The 20,946-nt window shown below is 48.9% G+C and overlaps 2 protein-coding genes across 4 annotated transcripts in view; both read right to left on the reverse strand.

Annotated features, from left to right (window-relative positions):
• The window catches only part of LOC109314448 (solute carrier family 2, facilitated glucose transporter member 5-like), a 19,680-nt gene extending 16,955 nt beyond the window's left edge, over positions 1-2,725 (reverse strand). Inside the window, exon 1 of the mRNA XM_019541630.1 lies at positions 2,524-2,725. Within this exon, the coding sequence (XP_019397175.1) occupies positions 2,524-2,604 (81 nt within the window). The 5' untranslated portion in view covers positions 2,605-2,725. The remainder of the gene's footprint in view (positions 1-2,523) is intronic.
• A 907-nt stretch (positions 2,726-3,632) lies between these two features.
• Positions 3,633-20,874, reverse strand: GPR157 (G protein-coupled receptor 157). Of its 3 annotated transcripts, none has more exons than XR_002102291.1 (5): positions 20,461-20,874; positions 13,453-13,666; positions 9,443-9,637; positions 8,026-8,304; positions 3,633-4,766 (listed from the first exon to the last, which is right to left on the reverse strand). XR_002102291.1 is itself a non-coding variant. In XM_019541635.1 (5 exons), the coding sequence occupies exons 1-4, from the start codon at positions 20,835-20,837 to the stop codon at positions 8,083-8,085; spliced, it is 1,008 nt and encodes a 335-aa protein (XP_019397180.1). In that variant the 5' UTR covers positions 20,838-20,874; the 3' UTR covers positions 3,633-4,766; positions 8,040-8,082. The 3 variants fall into 3 exon arrangements, 2 of the variants coding, with proteins under 2 accessions (XP_019397180.1, XP_019397179.1); XM_019541635.1 differs by having other exon boundaries at positions 8,040-8,304; XM_019541634.1 differs by having other exon boundaries at positions 8,059-8,304; positions 20,461-20,873.
• Between the last annotated feature and the right edge of the window lie 72 nt (positions 20,875-20,946).

A 20,946-nucleotide genomic window follows, 5' to 3' on the forward strand; every position in this document is an offset into this window, starting at 1 on the left:
GCCCCCCCTAACAGGCAAACCCCAGCTGGGTTCTGGGGTCAGGGAGGGGGGTTAAACTCCCCCCACCCCCAGTACAGAGCTGCCTTACTAAAAACTTACTGCTGGCTGCCACTATGGACTACAAATCCCAAAAGGTACCTGGAAGCAGGAAGAGGAAATGATTGATGAGCAACCCTGCAGAGTCATGTTACTCTAAGTCTGGACTTCAAAGCCCAGAGACCTCCGGGGCAGAAGGAAGAAGCAGCAAAGCACAGCCCGTGCTGGCTGTGTGCCAGACAGCTGTGCTGTAACACCCCCAGACTTCTGGCCTGGGCCACTGCAGGTATATGGCTGCATTTCCCAAATCAAAAGTGAATGTGTGTTCAGGTGTTTCTCAGTTTAATCTCTGCAATTTAAACTAACCTGCAAAGACTGAATTGATTCAGCCTTGGGCTTTTTGACTGTACTTTTTTGGTGGTCGAATTTAATCGGCTTACAAAACCAATGTAACACGTGACAGTCTGTCCAGGCCCTTAGAGAGATTAAGTGCTACTTCAATTCAAACAACAGAGGATGGTCCTTTGATCTGAACAATCTTCAGTTTAAAAACCTTGTTTTAAGGCAAAGCCGGGTGTGATAATGCTTTATCTTTCCTTAAAGAAAGATGATTCCAAAAAGTTTAGTGCCCAGAACTCGACAGCGTCTCTCAAGGAGAGCCTAGAGCTTTTGCCAGCTATTACCAGCATTAATTAAGACAGAGATACAAACCAGAACATTAGTTGCAACAATCTTCTGAGCATTTCTTGGCTCTCTAACCACTAGAGAGAGTCCATATGCAATAGAACAAATTCCAAGCTAATTAACCCCTTTAGATGCTGGCTTTACATTGGGCAGAAAGCCCACAAGCCATCCCATTGCCACCATGACATGCCCTGACCTGCCTGAGAGTACACTCTGAGTTTGATTCCTAGTTCCTGGATTCAGAGAAAGTCTGGGCAGAGACTGTTCATTCACTGTGTGGGCTGGGAATGAAAAGAGTTGCTGCTGCACACCATTCAAAAAATGAGATCTTTTGTCCTTTAAGTCAATGAGATACAGGATAAGAAAGGGAGGAGGGAGATCAGAGTTATCAAAGGGACCTCATGTCCTTCCTTTCAATCAAAGGAAAAAAAAACCCCGTAACCATGTTATATAACCAAAAAAAAAAAAAAAAAAAAATCAGTGCAATGAGGTCAGATGCAATCAGGAGTCCTTCAAGAAACAGCAAATATTTGCTTATCAGAACAGTTTCTCAAAGATTTGCCTATCAGCAGCCAAAGAAGAACAGCCATAAGGCAGCGCAGTAGAAAGCAGTAGGTGAAGGAACTTTGAACGCAGATGCAGGGAGGGCTGCGCGACAGTGACCCAAACGTGTCATAGCTTAGCACCCAGCCTCTTCCTTGGCTGATAACATCATACCACCTCTCTTCTCTCAGGATGCCCACACATTTTAGAAGCTTATTGCTATTTGCGGCTTCCTGTGGGTGCATCCAGGTACGCTATTATAGCACCACTTACAACAGCCTAGGACTTCACTCCCGGCCATCTCACCTGGTGCTTCACAGCCTCTCAGCAGATGGGCCTCTCAGCCCCCTGTTTCAGCAACACAAAACATTGTCCACAAGGACTGAAAGGAAAGACTCCCTTGATCCCTTGACTAGGAGCAGGAGAGTGCCGAGGACTCGCACGTGAGCAGCACTAACTCCCCCCACAGGGAATCTATTCGTACACACACATGCATTGCACGTGCGCGCACACACGCATGCGATCCGTTTACTGCAGGAAGGACATTCACAGACTACAGAAGACAGCTGTTTAAATTTTAAGCTGCAAAAATCCCTGGGGCAGGGACTCTACAATTATTAGTCCCTAGGTCCTTTGCAATTACCAGCCCCTAGTCCCAGAGAGTCCTGGTTTTGCTCGAGAGTGGTAGATACCATCCTGGCACAAGTACTCAGGTACCACTATTACCTCTGTGGTTTCAGTATTCATTCCCTTTACGAACTGCATATAGCTTAATACTGATCTACCAGCAGAGACGTCTGCATAATAGGTATTTCAGCCAATATGCACATCAGTCTATCAAAGCTCACTGTGTTCATGCTCTACCCTTGCTTTCAAATCCAAAGCGGAGAACTTCTCTGGAGACACTTGCTACAGCTGCCAATAGCATTCCCACACCCTCTAAACAGCCTGTGGTGGGAGATGCATGTTTGGGGAGCTATTTGCATTTAATCCCGCTGCCATGGCCACAAAGCTGGGAGCCAAGGAGAATGTAATATTTACGGTGAAGGGAACCCACTCTGGGGCAAAATCAGCCCAAAAAGTATTATTACAGTAATAGCAGTACTGGAGCAGTGGAAGAAAAGGGAGGTTAGACCAGGACCTCGTACGACAGCAGGGCTTACCATCAAGAAGCCGTCAACCCTCATCCTTCAGAGAAGACTCCATATGTATGCCTTTCAATATAGCAGAAAGAGCATTTTCTCAGCCTTGCAAACTTACCCCATTCCTGGGTATGCTGCCCCGTGACCCCTCTGCCTCCTCTTTCACTGGCATGGCTGCACGATCCAGCCGAGACGGCATGACAAAAAACAGCAAGGAGACAGGGCACTACAGAACATTAAAGTTCCCCCTGCACTTTGTTCTGAACAAGCACTTGATTGCCCAACTGCCTACACTGTCCTCTTGGACCCTGGTGGGTTTATCTGCCCGTCTGGCCCCTGTGTGGATTTTGCCAAGCTCGGTGCAGTCTCTCTGCCTGGCAGGTGCCTGGAACCCAGGAAGGGGAGCGTGTGTTTGCACTGCAACACAGCGTTGATTTCTGCAGTTCACTCCAGAACTACATAGGATCAGACGTCACATGGAATTCAACACAGCAGACGGAGATGCCAAATATCTCTGGAGGGGAGTGCCCAGTATCACCAGCCAGGACCTCTCCAAGCAAATCAGTGCTGGCACCCATGAGCTTAGAGAGCTCATCTGACCAGTTCTCCCTCATAGGAGGATGGATCCAAGAGGTGGCAGCAGGTAAAAGCATGGATAGAGTTCAGATTGCTGCAGCAGCATTTAGCTGCCTTCACCAGGAGAATGTCCTCCTCTCTTCCTGTAAACCCTCCCTCTGTCATCTTCAAAGCTGCACAGCAGATGATGCAGATGCCTTGTAGGCACTGCCAATATTCACGACACAACACTCACCCCCCCTAGCCCCCCACAGGTTTCTATGGAAAAAAAACAATGTGCTTATATTAAAAAAAAATCTTATAATGCATCTGTGCGAGTGGGCTGAGTTAAGGTTTTGACAGCCAATTCCATCACAGGGCATTGCATTGACACCCCTGAGATTCATTCACAGGGTTGGAAGCTTTTGATCCACCAAATAGATCTCTGCCACTGTTGCTAATAGGTTAACTGATAGAAATAGCAGCAGGTGTGCCGGAGGGCTGGCCTCCTACCTGAGTAGCTGCACCAGCTGTGGGAATAGCTCCATGGTGTGTGCACCTGCCTGCTAGGGACCGGACTGCATGCTACCCACTCAGCTCATACAGGCCCTTCAGTTTTGTGCTGGGGGGGTGGCTGGCATTTCAAGTGACACAAACACGCAGAGAGCCGAGGAGGTTCTCTCACAACAGTGATGAGAGCTTTATAGTCCCGTAGAAAAATAGGGAAGAGCAACCCACATACAGACAGCATGGGTGACTTGTCTTCCTTAAAATGTCAGTCATTTGTTAAATTACAGACACCCCAGTCATTTGTAAAAACACTGTCACACAGTTTCTCTCTCTCTGCTCCACCCCACTCTTAGCTGCAGAGAGAGGTCAACAGGCTCATTTGTCTGTTATTACAACAGTGAATGACAACATCTGTGTATAAAAAATGGTAGGAAGGAGAAGATTTTGTTAAAATGACAAAAGTTTAGAAAGTGCATAGAAAGAGGAGCTGTAAACAGGACATTCTTAAAAGGATAGTGTCTCTAAAAACTCAAGCTGTGATTTTAAAATGCCAGTTAGGGAAAGGGAAGCATTAAACAAAAAACCAGATCATACTTTAGAAGCAATAAACCCTGGATTTGGAGGATACACAACACAACACATCTATATGTCCATTCACAGGCTGTTCCCATTGGAAGGAGCATGTTCGGTAATCGCCCCAAGTTAGTGACCCTCAACAACAAACTGCCCACACAGCCGTGAATGTCCCCAAGAGGCCACGCAAACTCACGACACCTCAAATCTAGGAGGGCAGACGAGTTGCTGCCTGCCCTGCGGGAGGGACAAAAACACCAAAGGAAAACACCCAAGGATTTTAAAACAGAAGGCATTGCTAAGTCACTGTCCCCATCCACCCAGGGAGGGGGACCAGGACCTGGACAAGGTGCCTTTCAAGACCCTGTGCACCATGAGTTAAATCTATCACATGCCCAAGACAGGTCCACTCAGAAGCTTCAGCATTTTCAGGTCATCATGGTTTTCATCCTCCCTGGATATACAGTGAGAAATCCACCTCCTAAAAAAGGGAAATCAAACCCCAAGAATAATGTCTAAGTTCCTATGAGACGAGAAGGACGGACGAAGTTGAAGTATGATGTAGTAACATCTTCCAGGACATCCTGAGAAAGGAGCCAAGGCAGCCACAGCTGGGATAGGACTTCCAGCCGGGGGCTTGTCCTGCGACAGGGCCTGCGTTTCAAGTTCCTTTTCTTCCAGTCTTTAGCTCCCTCTATAGGCACGTGGTGGCAAGTCAAATACCTGTTTGAAACAAAAGCACGCAGTTAAAATCCAAAATGCTGTGGACCCTGAAGCACGGGGGCTGCTGTGTACAAAGTGAAGTCACCCGATGCTGGCAGAGATGCAAGCATTTTCCATCATGACATTGCTCCTACTGAATGTCCCAATCTACTGAATCAAACTTTGGAGCAGGTGGCCATGTGCCCCAGCATGGACTTGTGCCACCCCAGCTCTTTCTGTGGTTCCCTTTGTATCTTCCCACATTTACATGAGCTCAGAAAGACAGTGGTCCAAGTCCCTCTTTACCGAGACAACATGGGCTTCACAGAGCATTGCCATCAGCAACTGCCCCACTTCCACTGAAGTCCCTGAGCGGAAGCACCAAGCACTAGCAGCGGGCAACCTGTCTGCATGCTAGTTCAGCACTTTCCTCTTCCTTGGCCTCTCACATAGCCACCCAGCTGCTTATTTTTAAGTCCTGCTTGGCTGCAGCAAAAGGAACTAAAGCTGCTTGCACCAGCTTCTCTGGAGCCATTTTCCTTTCTCTGGCCTCCCCACACAAGGGATTTCTAGTGTGGGTTTTTCACTTGTGTCAGTGCTGGTGCAGCCTGTCGAGGGAGATCCACAGTGTACACGACACCCAGTATCTTTTTAAGTTGCCATGTCCTTCAAACCAGCTCTGAGCAGGAGTAGCACTCCCCAAACCCTGCATGGCAGAAAGCTAGGCGTCTCTCTCAACTCTGGTGTCACAAGGAAAGGGGAACTGAAAGCAAGGGGCTTAGGGCTGTTCCATTATTTAAGCATCTCGGAGGCAGCCATCAAAATGCTTACTTCCTCTTCTCAGGGTGGGGGCTACGCACAGCTTGGACTTCACCTTTATGCTTTCCTCCCCTACAAAGGGAGAAAAGCTTTTGATACCACAGCTTCCACTAACCAACCCACATGCAACATTCACTATGAACAATGTGAGGTTCAAGTATGGTTGGGGTGAATCCAGGGCAGCTGCACCCCTCCGATTCCTGTTCTACTCAAACATTAAAACCAACTGCCAGGGAGGGGCAGTGGCATTTCTATTCAGGCAGTGCTAATTGACTTCATGGCTCTTTATTGCCTCCCTGATTCCTAATAACCCCCCTCCGCTCCACAGGTGTTAACAACCCTCTGTCCATTTAATAGTCTTGGCACTATCCATGCCATCTTTTCTTCTGCTATTTTGCTGACTGTTAGCCATTCCTGGTAACATCTCTCTTCTACTTCCCAGCCCTGCAGACTGTTTTGAGTTCTAGCTCTTATAAAAACCTTACCTCAGGTGTGATAATATTAACTCAATCTGTAGAAAAGGTTGACAGTGAAGTACTGGAGGCACTGTCCAGGCACCCAAGAGGGCTAGGTTTTGTTTTATGAATCCGAATAAGGAACGTACATTTAACTACAATGAACATGGCATTAATGACAAATAATTTTGACTCTTCTGCCTAGTTTTCTGTGTGTTTTTTTTTTAAATTTATGTATAATCTAGCAAAGTAGTGGACATCCCAATAGTTATATTTGTTTTTGCTTTGTTTGCAAACGGAATAATACGGCACTAGCCTCCTAGCTTATTAGGGAACTTTCTAGTTTCTGTTTAACTGGAGAAAAATGTATGTTGGGTTATATGTGATGATGCGTCACGCCATCTACACCCCGCTTTTCAAAATCCTAGGTCCGCGCATGGCTATGGTGCTGGCTTCTTAGCAAGCTAGCTGACATGTGCAATAGAAGAAAGCTCCCAAAGCCATCAGCAAATAACATCTACATAAAACTCAGCACTTGCCTTCCAGGTGCTTTGCCCATAATGGCTGACCCTGCAAGATGGGCAGCTCCCTGGACCTTAGCATATGGGCTCTTGCAAACATGTAGGAAGGCAGTCTCACTGTGCCACAGGAATACCAAATAACCCCATCTCCAAGTCCCTCCCCAATTTCTTTTTTTAAATGCCAATGGAGAGACAACAAAGGGAATATCCACAGGGCCTAAAGGTGAGATGCTCAGACTAGCATCAGAACTTGCTTATTCCCAGTCCCATGCCGAGTCCATTACATCATTCGACCCCAGCATGTCCTTAGTATCAATATTAGTCATACTAATGAGAGGTGCCTTTGAACAGCTGTGGGCATGGACTAAGAGATGCCAGCCTGCTGCCCTCTGCCCCCAGACAGCACCTGAGGAACTAATTTGTGCAAAAGCTGAGTATGCAAAGAAAAAAAAATTGTGGAGAGGAAGAAAAAAAAAATCCCCCTTTGGTTTCTCCGTTCATCAGGGCAGAATGAGAAGTAGAAACATATGGCAGAGGTGCAGGCTAAGATATACTATGTCCTGTCCCCGCATAGAGACTAGAGCTCCCAGTCTGTGGCAGTTCACCTCAATCTGGCCATTAGGACCATGGCACGTTAGTGTCTCCCTAGTGAGCATCGCCCTGATAAAGGCAGAAAGCTCTTGTGATCTGTTCCACCTCACATTGGATGCTGCTCCGTCTCCAGCCCACTGGACTCCTAGATGGGCAAAGTCTCAGCCCCTGCCTGCTCTGCACTGGATTCTTAAATAAGGCTATGTAAGCCTGGCTGAACATGAAAAACCTGACAGTCAGGAGAGAGGAGAGTTTAGTGGTTCAGCTGTTCAGGTACCAGCCTAGAGCCCCAAAACCTAGGTACAAGTTCCTGCTCTGCCCTAGACTTCCTGTATACCCTTGAGCAAATCATTTAGTTCCACTATGCCTCAGTTTCCCTACTGCAAACTGAAGAAAACAGGATGTGCCTAACTTTGAAGGGTGCTGTGAGGATGAAGAGACTAAGAATTGCGAGGCTCACCACTACCAGTCACAGGGCCACAAAAGTGTCCAACATCAGCAGACACTGGCACCCACCACAGACCCCTCTTTACACGTGGTTGTGTATACACCCGGTCTAAGGAAAAGCACAACCAAGTGTCCAGAGTACAGGTCTGGGAGCAAGGAGATAAGGGGTCTATTTCTGCCTCAGCTTCCTCATTTTACAGAGGGGAATACCATGGCCTCCCAGCCTGACAGGGGCACAGTGTGGTTCAATTTGTTGATACTGGACCACGCGCTGCAACCTTGCAGGAAAGCTGTGAAATGGGGTTCCTGCAGAAGCAGCCGGAGCAGAATTTCCTCTCCTACACCAGCAGTTGGATTCACCCTGCTCTGCCTCCACGTTGCCAGGGCCTTGTCATCCCAAGCGCAGTAGCCAGGGTGTTCAATGGCCAGGCAATAGAGAGGACTCACAATTAGATGTTTACCAAGGAAGACTGATGCTACCATTGTGGTTCGGAGACCCATGACTCAGGTACTGGAGAACACGGCCTTCCTCCGGTCGATCTCTTGCACTTCTGTGTTCTTGTGGGGCTCGGTCTGCTGGTAATGCCCATCCGAGTTCTGCGGAGGCTGATCAGAGGCATTGTAGCGACAGCAGCAGAGGTAGGAGAGCAGCCGCGTCCGTACTACCCGGGTGCAGAGCACAAACATGATGCAGTTGGCGCCTCCCTGGAACGTGTTCCCAATTCCCTGCCAGGGGCAGGCAGAGAGCATTAGCCACAAATGAATCCCGGACACATCTCTCCCTAGCCCCAAAGTCAGACACTGACCTAGGCCATCAAGGCAACTGCTGCACTGGCAGGGCAGGTAAGCTATTGTTCCTGAACCTGAAAGAACTCAAGGGTCAGAGCCAGTGCCACCTATGATGCATTTCAATGCAAAGCTATTCCACCCCGATGAAGTTCCTGAAAAACCATCCATCTCCTTCTCTAACCAGGAGAGCTGGTTTATGAAGGTGGAGGGAGATCTCTGACTTTGTCGTCAGGCAGACAGGCCGTGGTAGGGGTTTGTGATTACCTAAAAGGGAAGATCAGGAAGACTCGTGACAAAGGGAACCAAAGCAGCAGAAGCTGCTCCATCCTGGGGATCACCCATCAGCTCCAGATGAGAGCAGCTTCTACTATAGCCTGATGAGACAGAAGGGAACCACTCTCTCCCCCAGATAAGTGGGCACCATGGACTCCCATGGGAAGGGCAAGCTAAAGGAGTGATACGAGTCATATTTCCTAAAAGATCTGTCCTCTTCAGTGCCTCATGTCACATGCCAACTATTCTAGTTTGAGTGAGATACTTCACAGCTTCCTGACCCCTGACAGATCTTTTTTCCTCTTTGATACTGGGACTAAGGAACACAGTGGTGTTTTCAGCTCTTTCCTCTGGCCAGTAGACACCAGAATCACTTCATCCTGAGCAGGGCAGCTGAATCACCAGCTTCTAGTGTCAGTCAAGTTTGCTGCTTTGCTTCCTCAGATCACTGACTTGAGCAATTCACAACAGGTCTCCCAAGTCCTTGTGCCTACCAGTGGTGCAGCCACCTGAATTAAAGGGATTAGCCAACAGATCCGCAGAGCGGCTGCTCCATGCTCCCATGGGACAGGAGAAGGCTTTGCTCATTCATGGCAAGCCCTTTCCAAGCTTCTCAGAATGGTGCAAATCCTGTATGCTGCATTACAGGAAAAACACTGCTCAGGGCAGGACAGTCTCACCCATTTCAAAAAGCTTAACCAGTCAGTCACACAGCTCCCTCTGCCACCCTGCCCAAAGCTACCACCTCTAATTTATTCAGCTTCTACGCCCCAACCACTAAAAGCACCAGCTGGGCACTCACATGCAGGACCACCAGGAGGGAATTCTGCACAGCAGGGGAGCTGCAGAGGGTCAGGAAGAACCGCACGGTGCTCCAGATGCGGAGGAAGATGAAGATGATAGGGATGAGGATCAGCTTCTTATCTGCAATGGACGTCCTGGGCTGAAAGGCAGGTGTTCTCGCTAGGATGGGACGATATTCAGATAGTGCCGCATGCTTCAAAGGAAAGAAGCAGCCACAAGTGAACAAAGCAAAATGCAATGGAAAGTCAAAAAGGTCCAATATCTAGTTACTAGCCAGTTGCTTGTGCATACTTAAACCAGTGCCTTCTTTCCAAACCAAACTAACTCCTTGCAACCTGCCATGCATTGACCATCAGTCAAAAGGCATGCTCAGGATGGTTGGAAAGGCATAGTAACTCCAGCTGAGCTACCTCTGTGCTCCTGAGAGCAGAGAGAGGGAATGCCAAATTCAGCCCTCGTGGACACAAGCAACTGAAGGGAGCTTCCCAGGTGAAGGAGGCACAAAATGGGATACATGGTCTTTTGCAGGAAGAGCATGCATATACCTATGGCGCTACATGATTAAGTAGGTCATTGCTAGAGCCGTGTAAACATAGGCAATGCTTTCCATACAGATTTGCTGGCAGCCGAGAAACCTGGGTTCCAGGACCAACTTTGCCACCAAGGTGTTGCATGGCCTTAGATCAAGACCTTTCATTTCCACAAGCCTCATTGCCCCTGACCTCCAAGAGCTGTTAACACAGCCCATGCCATCTTCCAGGGGGCTGGGCTGAGCTGCTCTGGGAATTGTACAGCACGGCCAGAAACTGAATTCACTTAAAGGTGTGATGGGATCCGATACCCTGTCCCAACAATCGTACCATACTGGCCAGTATAAGGTGAGCCTGGGATCACAATACCTGCACTGGTGAGTTGAAAACTGGGTGCCTGATAATCAGCTGATTGTCAGCTCAGCCCTGGTATGGTTCCAGCTGGGCCCACAGTCAGCTGGGTCTGGGTATTTCACCAGGATCTCAAAATGGGTGCAGTCCTCAGACCCAGCCAGTCAGAGCTCCGCAATGTACAGGTAAATTGTGGCATGAATGTAATGCATAGAGGGAGGCCTCAGTTTACCCTGTGAAACAGGTAATATTAACCCATTTTGGTGAAGCCAATACCTACAGGTAAGAGCACATGGTAAGGGCAAAGCATTATGTTACTGCCTACACCATTGCCAAAGGGCTGTTTGTCTATCCAAATGCTTTTGACCACCACCACTGGAGCACAAGAACCCTAAACACATCCCACGTGCTGCCAGCAAGCATTACTCCCCTTTTGCAGATGGGTAAATGGGGGTGGGTTTAATTCCATGTGCTCCTGAGCAGAGCCCGACACGTGCCCAGCAGAGGTACTATGTTAGATGGACCCAGCCTGTCTGACGTCTGTACAGATCGAGTGCTTTGGTGGGGCTTCTTTGCTGCTTCTACCTAATAACTGATTGACTACAGTTGCTGTGGAGCCACGTTGAACTAACATGGTTCTGCTTCCAGTAAAGCACAGTGTTTTTTGTGGAGTTTTTTTAAACATCTGCAAGCAGCCAGAGATATTAAGGGCCAAAATTCTCACCCAGTGTAAATTGCACTGATCCACAAAAGCCAGTGGACATAAGCAGATTTGTACCAGAAAGTCTGGCCTGAAGCGACTTGCAGCCCTGCCAGCATCAGGTCATTACCCTGGAAAAGCTCTGCGTGATCGTACACTGACGTCACATGGCAGCTGGAAGCCAGACCTTCTCTGAGCGCTGTTAACACAGCCCATGCCATCTTCCAGGGGGTTGGGCTGCTTTGGGAACTGTACAGCACAGCCAGAAACTGAATCCAGGCCTCTTGAAACCCAGTCTAGAGCCATAATTACCAAGTGCCCTTCCCCCACTATTTGAGAATGGGAGGGCTTCAGCCTTTCTGTGCCCCCTCCTCCCATGTCCATGGAAAGCCCACTGAAAATCAAGTCAAAGGAATCACTTTGATTTAATCAAGTACCTGCCTGAGTCAACAAGCAAGGGCAAGCTGCAACCACTGCCCTTCCTCTCTTTATCCTGAAGTGTCTCTAACCCTGGTTAAACTCATCTGAATCCTCCCTAGCTTCTACCCTGATCCACACTTCCCACTGCTCCACACACCCACGCCTGCCCTTTCTCCTGCCGCACCTCCGGTGCTCTGGTTTCTGGCAGGAGAAATACTTTGAGCCACATTATGTGCGTCTCACACCACTGCTCTCTCTGGGTGCAGCACTATGGAGAGACACCTGCAGTGGCTCAGGTGCCAGAAACAGTAGACACACATCACAGTGTTTGTTCGAAACTAATCTACCTTCTTTCTAAAGGGGGCTAATTACTCTGGACAGAGCTCCAAACTAAAACAGCCAGACTGCTTCTGGTACTTGCCTAGACAAACTGGCAGCAAGAAAGGCCTGAGCCAGTAACCCTCAGCATGTGAGAGGCAGCAAGAACCCCCAGCCTTTTAAAACAATCTCTGTTTTTTCAGTACCTACAAGTGTCCAAAGCACCACGTAAACAATACCTGCTGCCTACCCCCAGGTCAGAGGCAGGTACTTTCTGTGGGTGTAGGCATCTGCTCAACCCTTCTTGCATCCAGGCATCTGCTCAACCCTTCTTTCATCCCTCTACCCACTGAACACAGGGAACCTGGATCTGGCCTGCAGACCACTCTGATGAGCTAACATGGGCAGTGGTACTGAATACCCCAAAAGACTTTTTCCCTTGTAACCTAGGCCTGCCTGCCCCATCCTGCAGAGCACACAGTTTTATCATTACAGCTTGCTCTGCTCACCTCCACAGTCGCAGCCCTGCCCGCATCAGGTCATTGCCCTGGGAAAGTTCTGTGCAGCCGAGATGACATGGCACCGAGGAGTCAGACCCCCTTGGGGAGCCACCTGTACAGCTCCTGCCACCTCAAGGGGGTAGGAGGTGGGAAAGGACTGGGGTGAGGAGGAAAGCACCCAGTAAGCCTTCTGCCACAACCAAGCTGCCCCCACAATGCCACCTGCACCACACACCAGGAGGGAGCTGCCTGGTAAACCCACCCTGGCTTCCAAACAGCTCCGGGCCCAGCACAGGCATTCACCACCATTTCCAAGCACCCTTTAGGGAAGGGCTTCCATAAAAGGGCTCAAGCCTCAATACAGCTCAAAGGTGCAATGCAACTGGAAAAGGCTCTGGAGGGGAGAGGAGCAAGCATACAGTCCAGCTGGCTCTGTGTGGGCTCTCTGAACCCAGTTACCAAGATGACAATTGCCTCCATTCAGCTCTGTCCCTGCAGAGGAATCAGAGCCCAGAGCATGAAAGGGGGAGAGTGGCTGAAAATCTCTGGCACAGAGCACAGGGGTGAGGGCCTGGGGGCGGTGGTGCGGATTGGGTTTCCAGACGGTCACGCCGGCATCTGACAGCTGTTGGAACACAGAGTCCCTTCTAGTTTACAGATGGGCGACTAGTGATTGGCGGCAGCAAACCCATTTTGATTCCTTGTCTCTTTCTCTCTCGGCCTTGGAAACCTATTCCCCAGTATTTCCAACACAGACATTACCAGGCGATGCCTGGCTTACGCCAGGAAAGCTGCCTTCTTGAAAGCAGAGGGGGCATCCAGTTTACAAATAGTTGGGAGAAGCATCCCAACTTCTGCCTGTCCAGGGGTAGACAGGATCCAGTTAGGCCAAGATCAGATTTTGCCCTCAAAGTCCCGATCAATTCCTATTGCAATACTTATGTTCTACCTGTCTCTGTCCTGGATCCTCTAGAGCTTATAGATGGCTATTGCACTCGTCCCAGGCTGAATTACTGTATGGCACTGCTGTGTGCTGTTAAATCAGCTGCACCGTTGCTCCCCAAAGACGGCTACATTTTCAGCAACAAGTGAAGGGGCTCCTGTCTATCTAGCTTCCTGAGGTCCTCTAAGCATGCAAAGATGCAGTTGTAATAAATCCTTGCAAAATGAAAGCAGCCAGGGTACCTACCGCTCTGTTGATGTGTTTCTTGATGAGGATGTAGAGAACTGGCAAGATGAGGTAGGCCAGAATCTCCCAGATCTTCCCCGCCAACAGCATCCAAAGGACCCGATCCTCTGCTTCCAGGTTGATCCAGCACCATCCCACAGACACATCTGATGCATCATAACCGATCTTTTTCAAGGCAACAGCAGCCACTGTGATGCCAAGTGGGATTCCCCAGCTGAGGAGAAAGAACAAGAGGGGAGATTCAGGCAAGGCAGGATGCCACATAGCCAAAGGCAGGCTGCAGGGAACAGGTCAGGCAGTGAGAAAGTCCTCATCGTGAGGACACTGGATGTCTCCTGGGATGACCAGCTGGTGACTCCAGCACAGGGCTGGTTGGGAACTGCCATCACGGCACCCGCGAACCCCGAGAGGCAGCAGGGTAAACAACACAACCGTTTCCAGTTGAACTCCAGCTCTGCCCTTGCAGACCAGGTGGTGACCTCCCGGCAAATCCAGTCTAGGAGCAGGGTTCCCTCTGCTCTGGAAGACACAAGGCATATGCAAGACTTGCCACCCTGTGATTTACCCCTTCAGTTCTGAATGCCAAGAAGCAATGCTGCACACTGTGTCACAGAGCAGCGATGGAGCAGTGACCACGTCCCGATGCTTCCACTTTTCCTTAGAGACTACTGAATGATGATTCACCGAGTCCAGCCAGCACGTAAAGCACATCCCTAATCTGAAGGAAGGAAATCCAAGTGTGGATAAGAAAACAATAGCGCAAAAAGCAGGCTACAACCATAATGGCCACAGAACCACATTATGTGGGAGGGTAGACCACGCTTACCGCTGTCTCTCCATTCAGTACTCTAGTATTCAGGGACCAAGCCAAAGATGCCTGGACAAGGAAAGCTCAGTTTAAAGTTACAGTCTAGCCACAAGCGTAGTGCAGTTTTTCCAAGCCAGCTTTAAGTTAACTAGATAATGGTAGAAGGGGGCTACCACAGCACCAAGCCCAGCTCAGACTAACTACCTAAGTACTTAATTTCCTGGGTAGATTGTGCAGCCTACAATGAGCTTATACTGCCACAGTGACACTGCTCACAGGACCAGAGCTAGCTCATTTAAAGCTACACAATGTAGTCATACCCTTAAGTTTTCTACTGCTCCGAGTTGGTAGCATTGGCTACTTGAAGGCCATCTGCCATGTCACACACTCACCCTGCTCAAGTTATAAATGGAAAGATGGTCATATGCAGAAACCTGTCCTTTGCTGATACCATGCTGCAGGGGATCAGCAGTATAACCTTTCATGCTCTATTTCTCTTCCAGCCCAAACTCAATAGTTTTGCAGACACACCCTTGGTTCTTCACAGGCAAATGGCAGTGAGCTGTATCATCCTCCCTGTTTTCTCCATGCCACGTATAAGTGCCTGCCTGCAGTCTGTTGGTCTGAAGACTTCTGAGACGGACAATTCAGAACCGAGTCAGCTGGGACCCAGCATGCAGACACGAGCACTTGAATCCTATGGTCAGGTTCCCACTTGGTATTTAGCACATAAGCACCCATGCTGGAAAGGATCCACACCTCCCACTGCTTATCTGGGCAAGGCCTACGAAGAACTGGACACAAAGCACTCATTTTGGAAAGGTGTGCAGTTCTCAGGGCTCCAATCATCTCGTTTCTTCAAGGGAAAAATATTAGGGGCAAACAGAAGGAATAGTGAAGAAGCAGAGATGAGCCCAAAATTGCAGAAAATTCCAACCCGAGTCCAAATTAAGCTTGGGGTGTCCAGAGCCAGCACAACATTGATTCGGGCTTGTCTTTGGTAAAGGCAACCGGTGGAAAAGCCATTAACACAGAAGTAACAGAAAGTGGACAGAAAAAAAGGGAGGAAACAGCCAGGACACACAAATCCAGGAGTGCGAATCATCAGACTCCGCAGACAACAAAAGCACCTGGCCCATCACAGCCTTTACCTCCCACCCAGGGACCCCATCCTAGCTCTTGCTCCAGCTGGCTTTGGACTGCCCAGGTGCTAGAATACCATCCTACATTGAAACAAAATCTGCCCTTTCCATGAAGTTAGCTTAGGAAACATCCTTCAAGAAATAACCACAACAACCCAAAGCAAGCCCAGACCAAGCCGCAACCCCAGGCCCCTCCAGATGATAAGAAAACAAAGCAAAAAATCAAGCCCCCTTATTTATCTTCCCAGGTCCATACTCCCCCATTGCAGCTGCTCAGGATCAGCTGCAGTCAGCAGAGGATACACAAGGGATGCCACTCTTGAAAATCAATCGCACGCCCCTCGTCCTTCTGAGTGAGCCAGCCTGCATTTTATACAGCTGTTGGGGGCAGGGATAATAACTACCATGTGCATCTGAGCGAATAAAGCAATGTTTCCAACATATAGTTTTCTCTGGAGCATATGACAGTAGCAGCCAAGTGCCTGATGCCTATCACAAAGCTCCTGTGCTGTCATTCAGTTTTAGCAAACTGAAATACAGAAAGATTAAGAGATTTGTCCATGGTACCCATGGGAGAGCTAGGACCTTGAACCCAAATCGTTTCAGTCTCAAATTTAGGGTATTAAGCACAGAGCATTTCTCTACCCTCCCACCCAATCCATTTTCCTTTCCAGATATAATTCAAGATAGTATTGTGTTGCAAAGTCTCAGAGGACCTCACCTGCCACCCACAAACCAGGCTTGGGCTCACTCCCTACTGTGTAAATGTTCAGCTCGTCTCTCAAACAAGTCTATATTCAAATACTAACATCAGATGCCAGATTCAGGACATTTCAGTAAGAAATTCAAATCAGCATTGGTACTCACTGAGCTGGTTCGAGGCTGCCATTTGGGAATGTTTTCCTTGCTATTATCACAGCGGGGGCCCACCAAACTAGCTTCTCAAAAATATGCAGACCAGGGCCAAGAAGCCACAAAAATGTTTGCAAATCTCCAAAGTTTAAACACATTTTGGCACAGGCTGTCACTTGTTACTCATCAGTCTGTCATTTTTTAAATCACTCAAACAAGAAGTGAATGCAGCCCCACATGACTTTGGCAGCCTAACACGTTCCAGGAGTATGGACCTTCACCGCACAGCTCGCAAAACACCCCACCGACTGACTAGTTGTTTGGCCTCACAAATAAGAAAATACTTATGCAAAAAAAATTTTAAATCAAGATGGGTTCATGAACATGTGGGGGGGCGGGGAACAGGGTGAATTCATGAGTATCCCCACAATTAATAGCTCTGCCAGCTCCGACTACAAATCTGGCTCAATTCAAATGTCCAGCATAGTATTATTCCACTCTCCTAAGCTTCCCTGGTACTCAATGGCAAACGAACACGGAAGACTGAGCAAGGCTGGAGCTCTCAGATAGGAAGTCTGGTGGCTTGCTGACCCATGCTTAAGTGACTTGCTCATGCAGCCTGTTTCATAGGCTACAGGGATGCCCCTCAACTCAGGCAGTTGATGAGTTTGTCATGGGCTAAGGTGTGCACTAATAAAGTAGAAACAAGAGGATCAGAGGACAGGCCTCAGAGCCAGCAATTCCCAGGTGCTAATTCTGCTTGGACACTCCCTTTCCCTCACCCAGAGCCTTCAGGGAAGCAATGACGGAGGAGCCAATCTTCAAAAAGGCCAGCGTAGTTCTAAATGAAAACCAACGGAGACTGGGTTTGGCTGGGCCCTGTGAAAACAATGCTCAGTTGCTCTCTTCCTCAGCCGCCACCTTCTTAAAATGATGACAGCTGCATTCCTTTACCTTGCATGAGAAGATTTAGTTATTTATTTTATATGCATGCATGCACGTATATTAGTGAAACGTGGTCTATTTGACAGGGCCACTCCATAGGCATCCCTTCTAGCAATCGCACGGGACAATGATATAGCAAAGTCTCCGAGTCCAGCTATGCTAGGCGTCACTACCAGTAGACACCCTCCCTGGCTTGCAAGTACCATATTTACAAGCTAGTGAACCAACCACCAAGTGTTTGCACTTTGCTTAAGCTGCCCTGAACAGCCTTTTGTAAACTATGCGTCATAAAGCCACACCAAACTGCAAGAGATTCTTGCCTTTTCTGAGTCGCATGTGGGAGCTTATAGATAAATCTCAACACTCACACTTGCTTTTACATGAATAGAAGAGCCCCTTCACACTAACAGAAGAGCCCTTCCACAAATGTATCTACCAACGTACAAATCACTGTTTTTGGAAGGAGCATAGAGCAGTCTGCAGACATGTCCACACAGAGAGCAAACCCATGCATGCCTACATGCCCCTAACTGCATCACTTATCACTGAAAGGTGGCTGCTTGTGTTTAACAGTTTAGGACAGGAAGCAAACTGTATCCCCTTGTGCTTAGAGATCCAAAATGAACTTGGATTTTTGTGTTCAGGCTACAGGGACTTGTACCCAGGACAAGTATTCAAAGACTCTCAAAACTAACACCATCACTTCAAGGCCCAGTATAGTCATATATAAAAGTAAAACTGAACAGGCCCAATGCAACTCCCCAGAATGGTTCTTAAAACAAAAGCACGTTACCACTTGAATCCCTATGAAGCAAACCAGTTGGGCAGGTTTCACCTTAAAAAAAGAAAAGCTTGACACATTCTGATTTACCTAAGAGGATAACCCAAGGCACAAACTTCCAAGCCTGCCATGCCTTAAAAAAAGTAACCAAGGCTCATAGTGATTCATTTTAATGTCAAAAGAGAATTTCAGTCCCTATCTGTTCCATCAAGAAGGATATGACCAGCACAGGAAGGACCATTTGTTTTATTAAACACATGTCATTGTATCAGGATTAATTAACCACAAATCAGGTCAGGACTGGGCTTAATCAATCCTGCACTAAGACCCATCCCACCCATCACAGAAAGCCTCATAGTCTTCACAGTGGGAGCTCTCTGCAAGATCAAGGCGTCTCACTAGAGAAGCAAAGATTCCTTAGCTGCTATCTAATCTACATGTACCCCCTGTTGTACAACAAAGATCCCAATGACTTCATCTTCTCTTTAAATCCCGATTGTATCAGTTAACTTTTATCTAGGCCTTTTTGTGTCCTCTTGTCCATTTAGTTTAACTGTGTGCCCTTGTGGATAGCTGTAGCTACTCCAGATTTGACCTGTCCTCTTGGATGAGATGCTCTGAAGACAATTCAGCATGGGTAATAGTGCTGAAAAATAACCCCCAAAACAGTGTCTCCCACCACGAGTTCTTTAGTTTGGCTTTTACCATCGGGTTCCCAAGCCACAATAAGGAATGCAGGCAGGAGGAGAAGGAGAAAAGGGTGAGGTCTCGAGAAGGGCAGACAACAAGTCCCTACCGGTGCGTCTGCAGCACAGGCTTCCCCTGTGGATTTTCAAGATTTTTAAGGCTAGCACAAGCACTACACGGGCTGCGCACAGAGGCCAAGTCCTCTAAAAAGCTGAAGCTAAAAGCAGAGTTGGGGTGAAAAGAATCAAAACCTGAATCCAGCGAATTTGGAGCTGAAAACCTCTATTCACCAGCATCCCCCAAGAAATCCCCAAAATTACCACTTCAATTCCTTGCCCCCAGCTACAAGGAACAACATCCAAAACATCAAGACCGCCCGAGAACATGCCACCGGTCAAGACAGGGTCCTGCCACTGCGGCAACAGGGAAGCAGTCAGTTCATTTACACCCAGACCAAGCCCCCTTGGTGACTGTTAACAGGGCAGAGAGAGCGTAGTACAAGATTTTGACTATACAGTGCCTGAAAACAAAACCCAGCAAGGGCCAGCTGAGAGAGGAAGTTCAGCTTCTGTACACTCCTTCTGCACACCTCACAAGGGGAAGGGGTGCCTGTAATGCTTAACTAGTTTATAGCACTGCATGGTCCTCTGCAAACATTAACTGATCCTCACAACCTCCCCATCCCTCTTCCATGGCCTTGTGAGGTAAGGCGTTATTAAGCACGTGGAGAAACTGAGGCCACATAGTAAGTCACTAAAAAAGACGGGGGGAAAAAAAGAAGGGGACAGAGCCTGCAGCGACTCGTACGTTCTCACGGCACTTGGAAGGGGCGCGGCTCCGTGCGGCATCTGGCTCTGTGAATTTTGGCTGCTATTCCCATTTCCTAACCAGTAGGTGACTGCTATGGCCTGGGAACCCACTCTCTGCAGTTCCCATATCCCCATCTCGCTTTGTGCTTTTTGCCTGAAGAGGAAATGAAAAAAAAAAAAAAAAGAGAAAGAAAGAGACCCCAAAACACTGCAGCATACGAACAGCAAAGATCCACCGCCGTTCTTGGAGCCACCAGGACTCTGTCCAAGCCCTCCAACTCATTAAGAACTGGGGCAAAAAAACACTTTTTCTCTTGCTTCCCACCTAGGCGTGATGCCTTCTCTGGCCTGTGTTTTACTTTGACACGACACAGTATTTCAGTCGTCTTCCAAATGATGCTGCTTGAAAATGAGAGATGACAGTTTGGAGCATTTGGCAAGGGAAAAGACCTGAAAAGCCATGATTTAGCCTACCCAGAGGGGCCTTTTTTTTTTTTTTTTTTTAATTCCCCCCAAACTAGATTAGTCTCCACATAAGCGATTACGAAAACCTGGCAACGCACGGAGCTAAAAGATCACTCTGTTATTCTCAGCTTGGAGGTGGCACATGATTATACAAGCTTGAGTTGCATAATGAAGGCTTTTATTAAACATGATGTGGAAAATCAGCTTGCTAAATTGTCAAAACTCAGACACCGGCCGCACTGTGGGCTGCTTTGTCTCGCTTCCTGTTAAATATGCCAAGCAGCTGTCCGGCGGTCTTTCTAGCAACCTCCTGGCTTTCAAGCGGCATTCTCCTGAGGTTAGCCCACTACATTTCCCCCTACAGGGATATGGGGGGTGGGGGGGGGAAGAGGGGAGCAAGGACCAAAGAAGAGCAAAGCTACAGAAACGCCAAGGATGCTCCAGAAAGCCCGGGTGGGTTCCCAGCCTTGCTCTCCCCACCGGTCCTCCGGCTGGGTGGCTTTCCAGGCCCTCACCCACCTCACGGCGTGGAAGAAGCAGAGCAGGCCGGTGCCCGTGGGCGAGCCCCTGACGATGGTGATGTAGAGGTAGATGGCGATGGCCATGGTCCAGAAGAAGGAGCTGGTGTTGGAGAAGGTGGAGAGGGCGCCCTGCAGCACGCAGTCCCACGACGTGGCGCCGAAGTCCTGCAGCACGCCGTAGAAGTAGGAGGCGGCCGACAGCAGGTCGGCCAGGGACAGGTAGAGCAGGAGCTGGCGGGGCCGCGTGCGCAGCTCGGGCCACAGCGCGTGGGTGCACACCAGCAGGCCGGAGCCCAGGAAGGACAGCGCGCAGGAGCCCAGCACCGTGACGCGCTCCCAGGGGTACAGCTCCGTCGGCGGCGGCATGGGCGGCATGCTGCCGGGCCGCGGGGCACGCACTGCCGGCTCCGCAGGGCGGGCAGGAGGAGCGGGCTGCCCGCCGGCCCGGCCCTGCCCCTCGCTGCATCACGTGAGCTCCGCGCCC

The sequence above is a fragment of the Crocodylus porosus genome, unplaced genomic scaffold (assembly GCF_001723895.1).
Source record: "Crocodylus porosus isolate Cpor-Errol unplaced genomic scaffold, CroPor_comp1, whole genome shotgun sequence".
Classification (NCBI taxonomy): domain Eukaryota; kingdom Metazoa; phylum Chordata; order Crocodylia; family Crocodylidae; genus Crocodylus; species Crocodylus porosus.

Coding starts and splice junctions, on each gene's coding strand:
- GPR157 (XM_019541635.1), bottom strand. CDS start 20,837: ATGCCGCCCATGCCGCCGCCGACGGAGCTGTACCCCTGGGAGCGCGTC. Junction 9,638..13,452: donor AGAAACACATCAACAGAGCG/GTAGGTACCCTG, acceptor TTTCCTTTGAAG/CATGCGGCACTATCTGAATA. Junction 8,305..9,442: donor CCCTCCTGGTGGTCCTGCAT/GTGAGTGCCCAG, acceptor TGCCCCTGGCAG/GGAATTGGGAACACGTTCCA.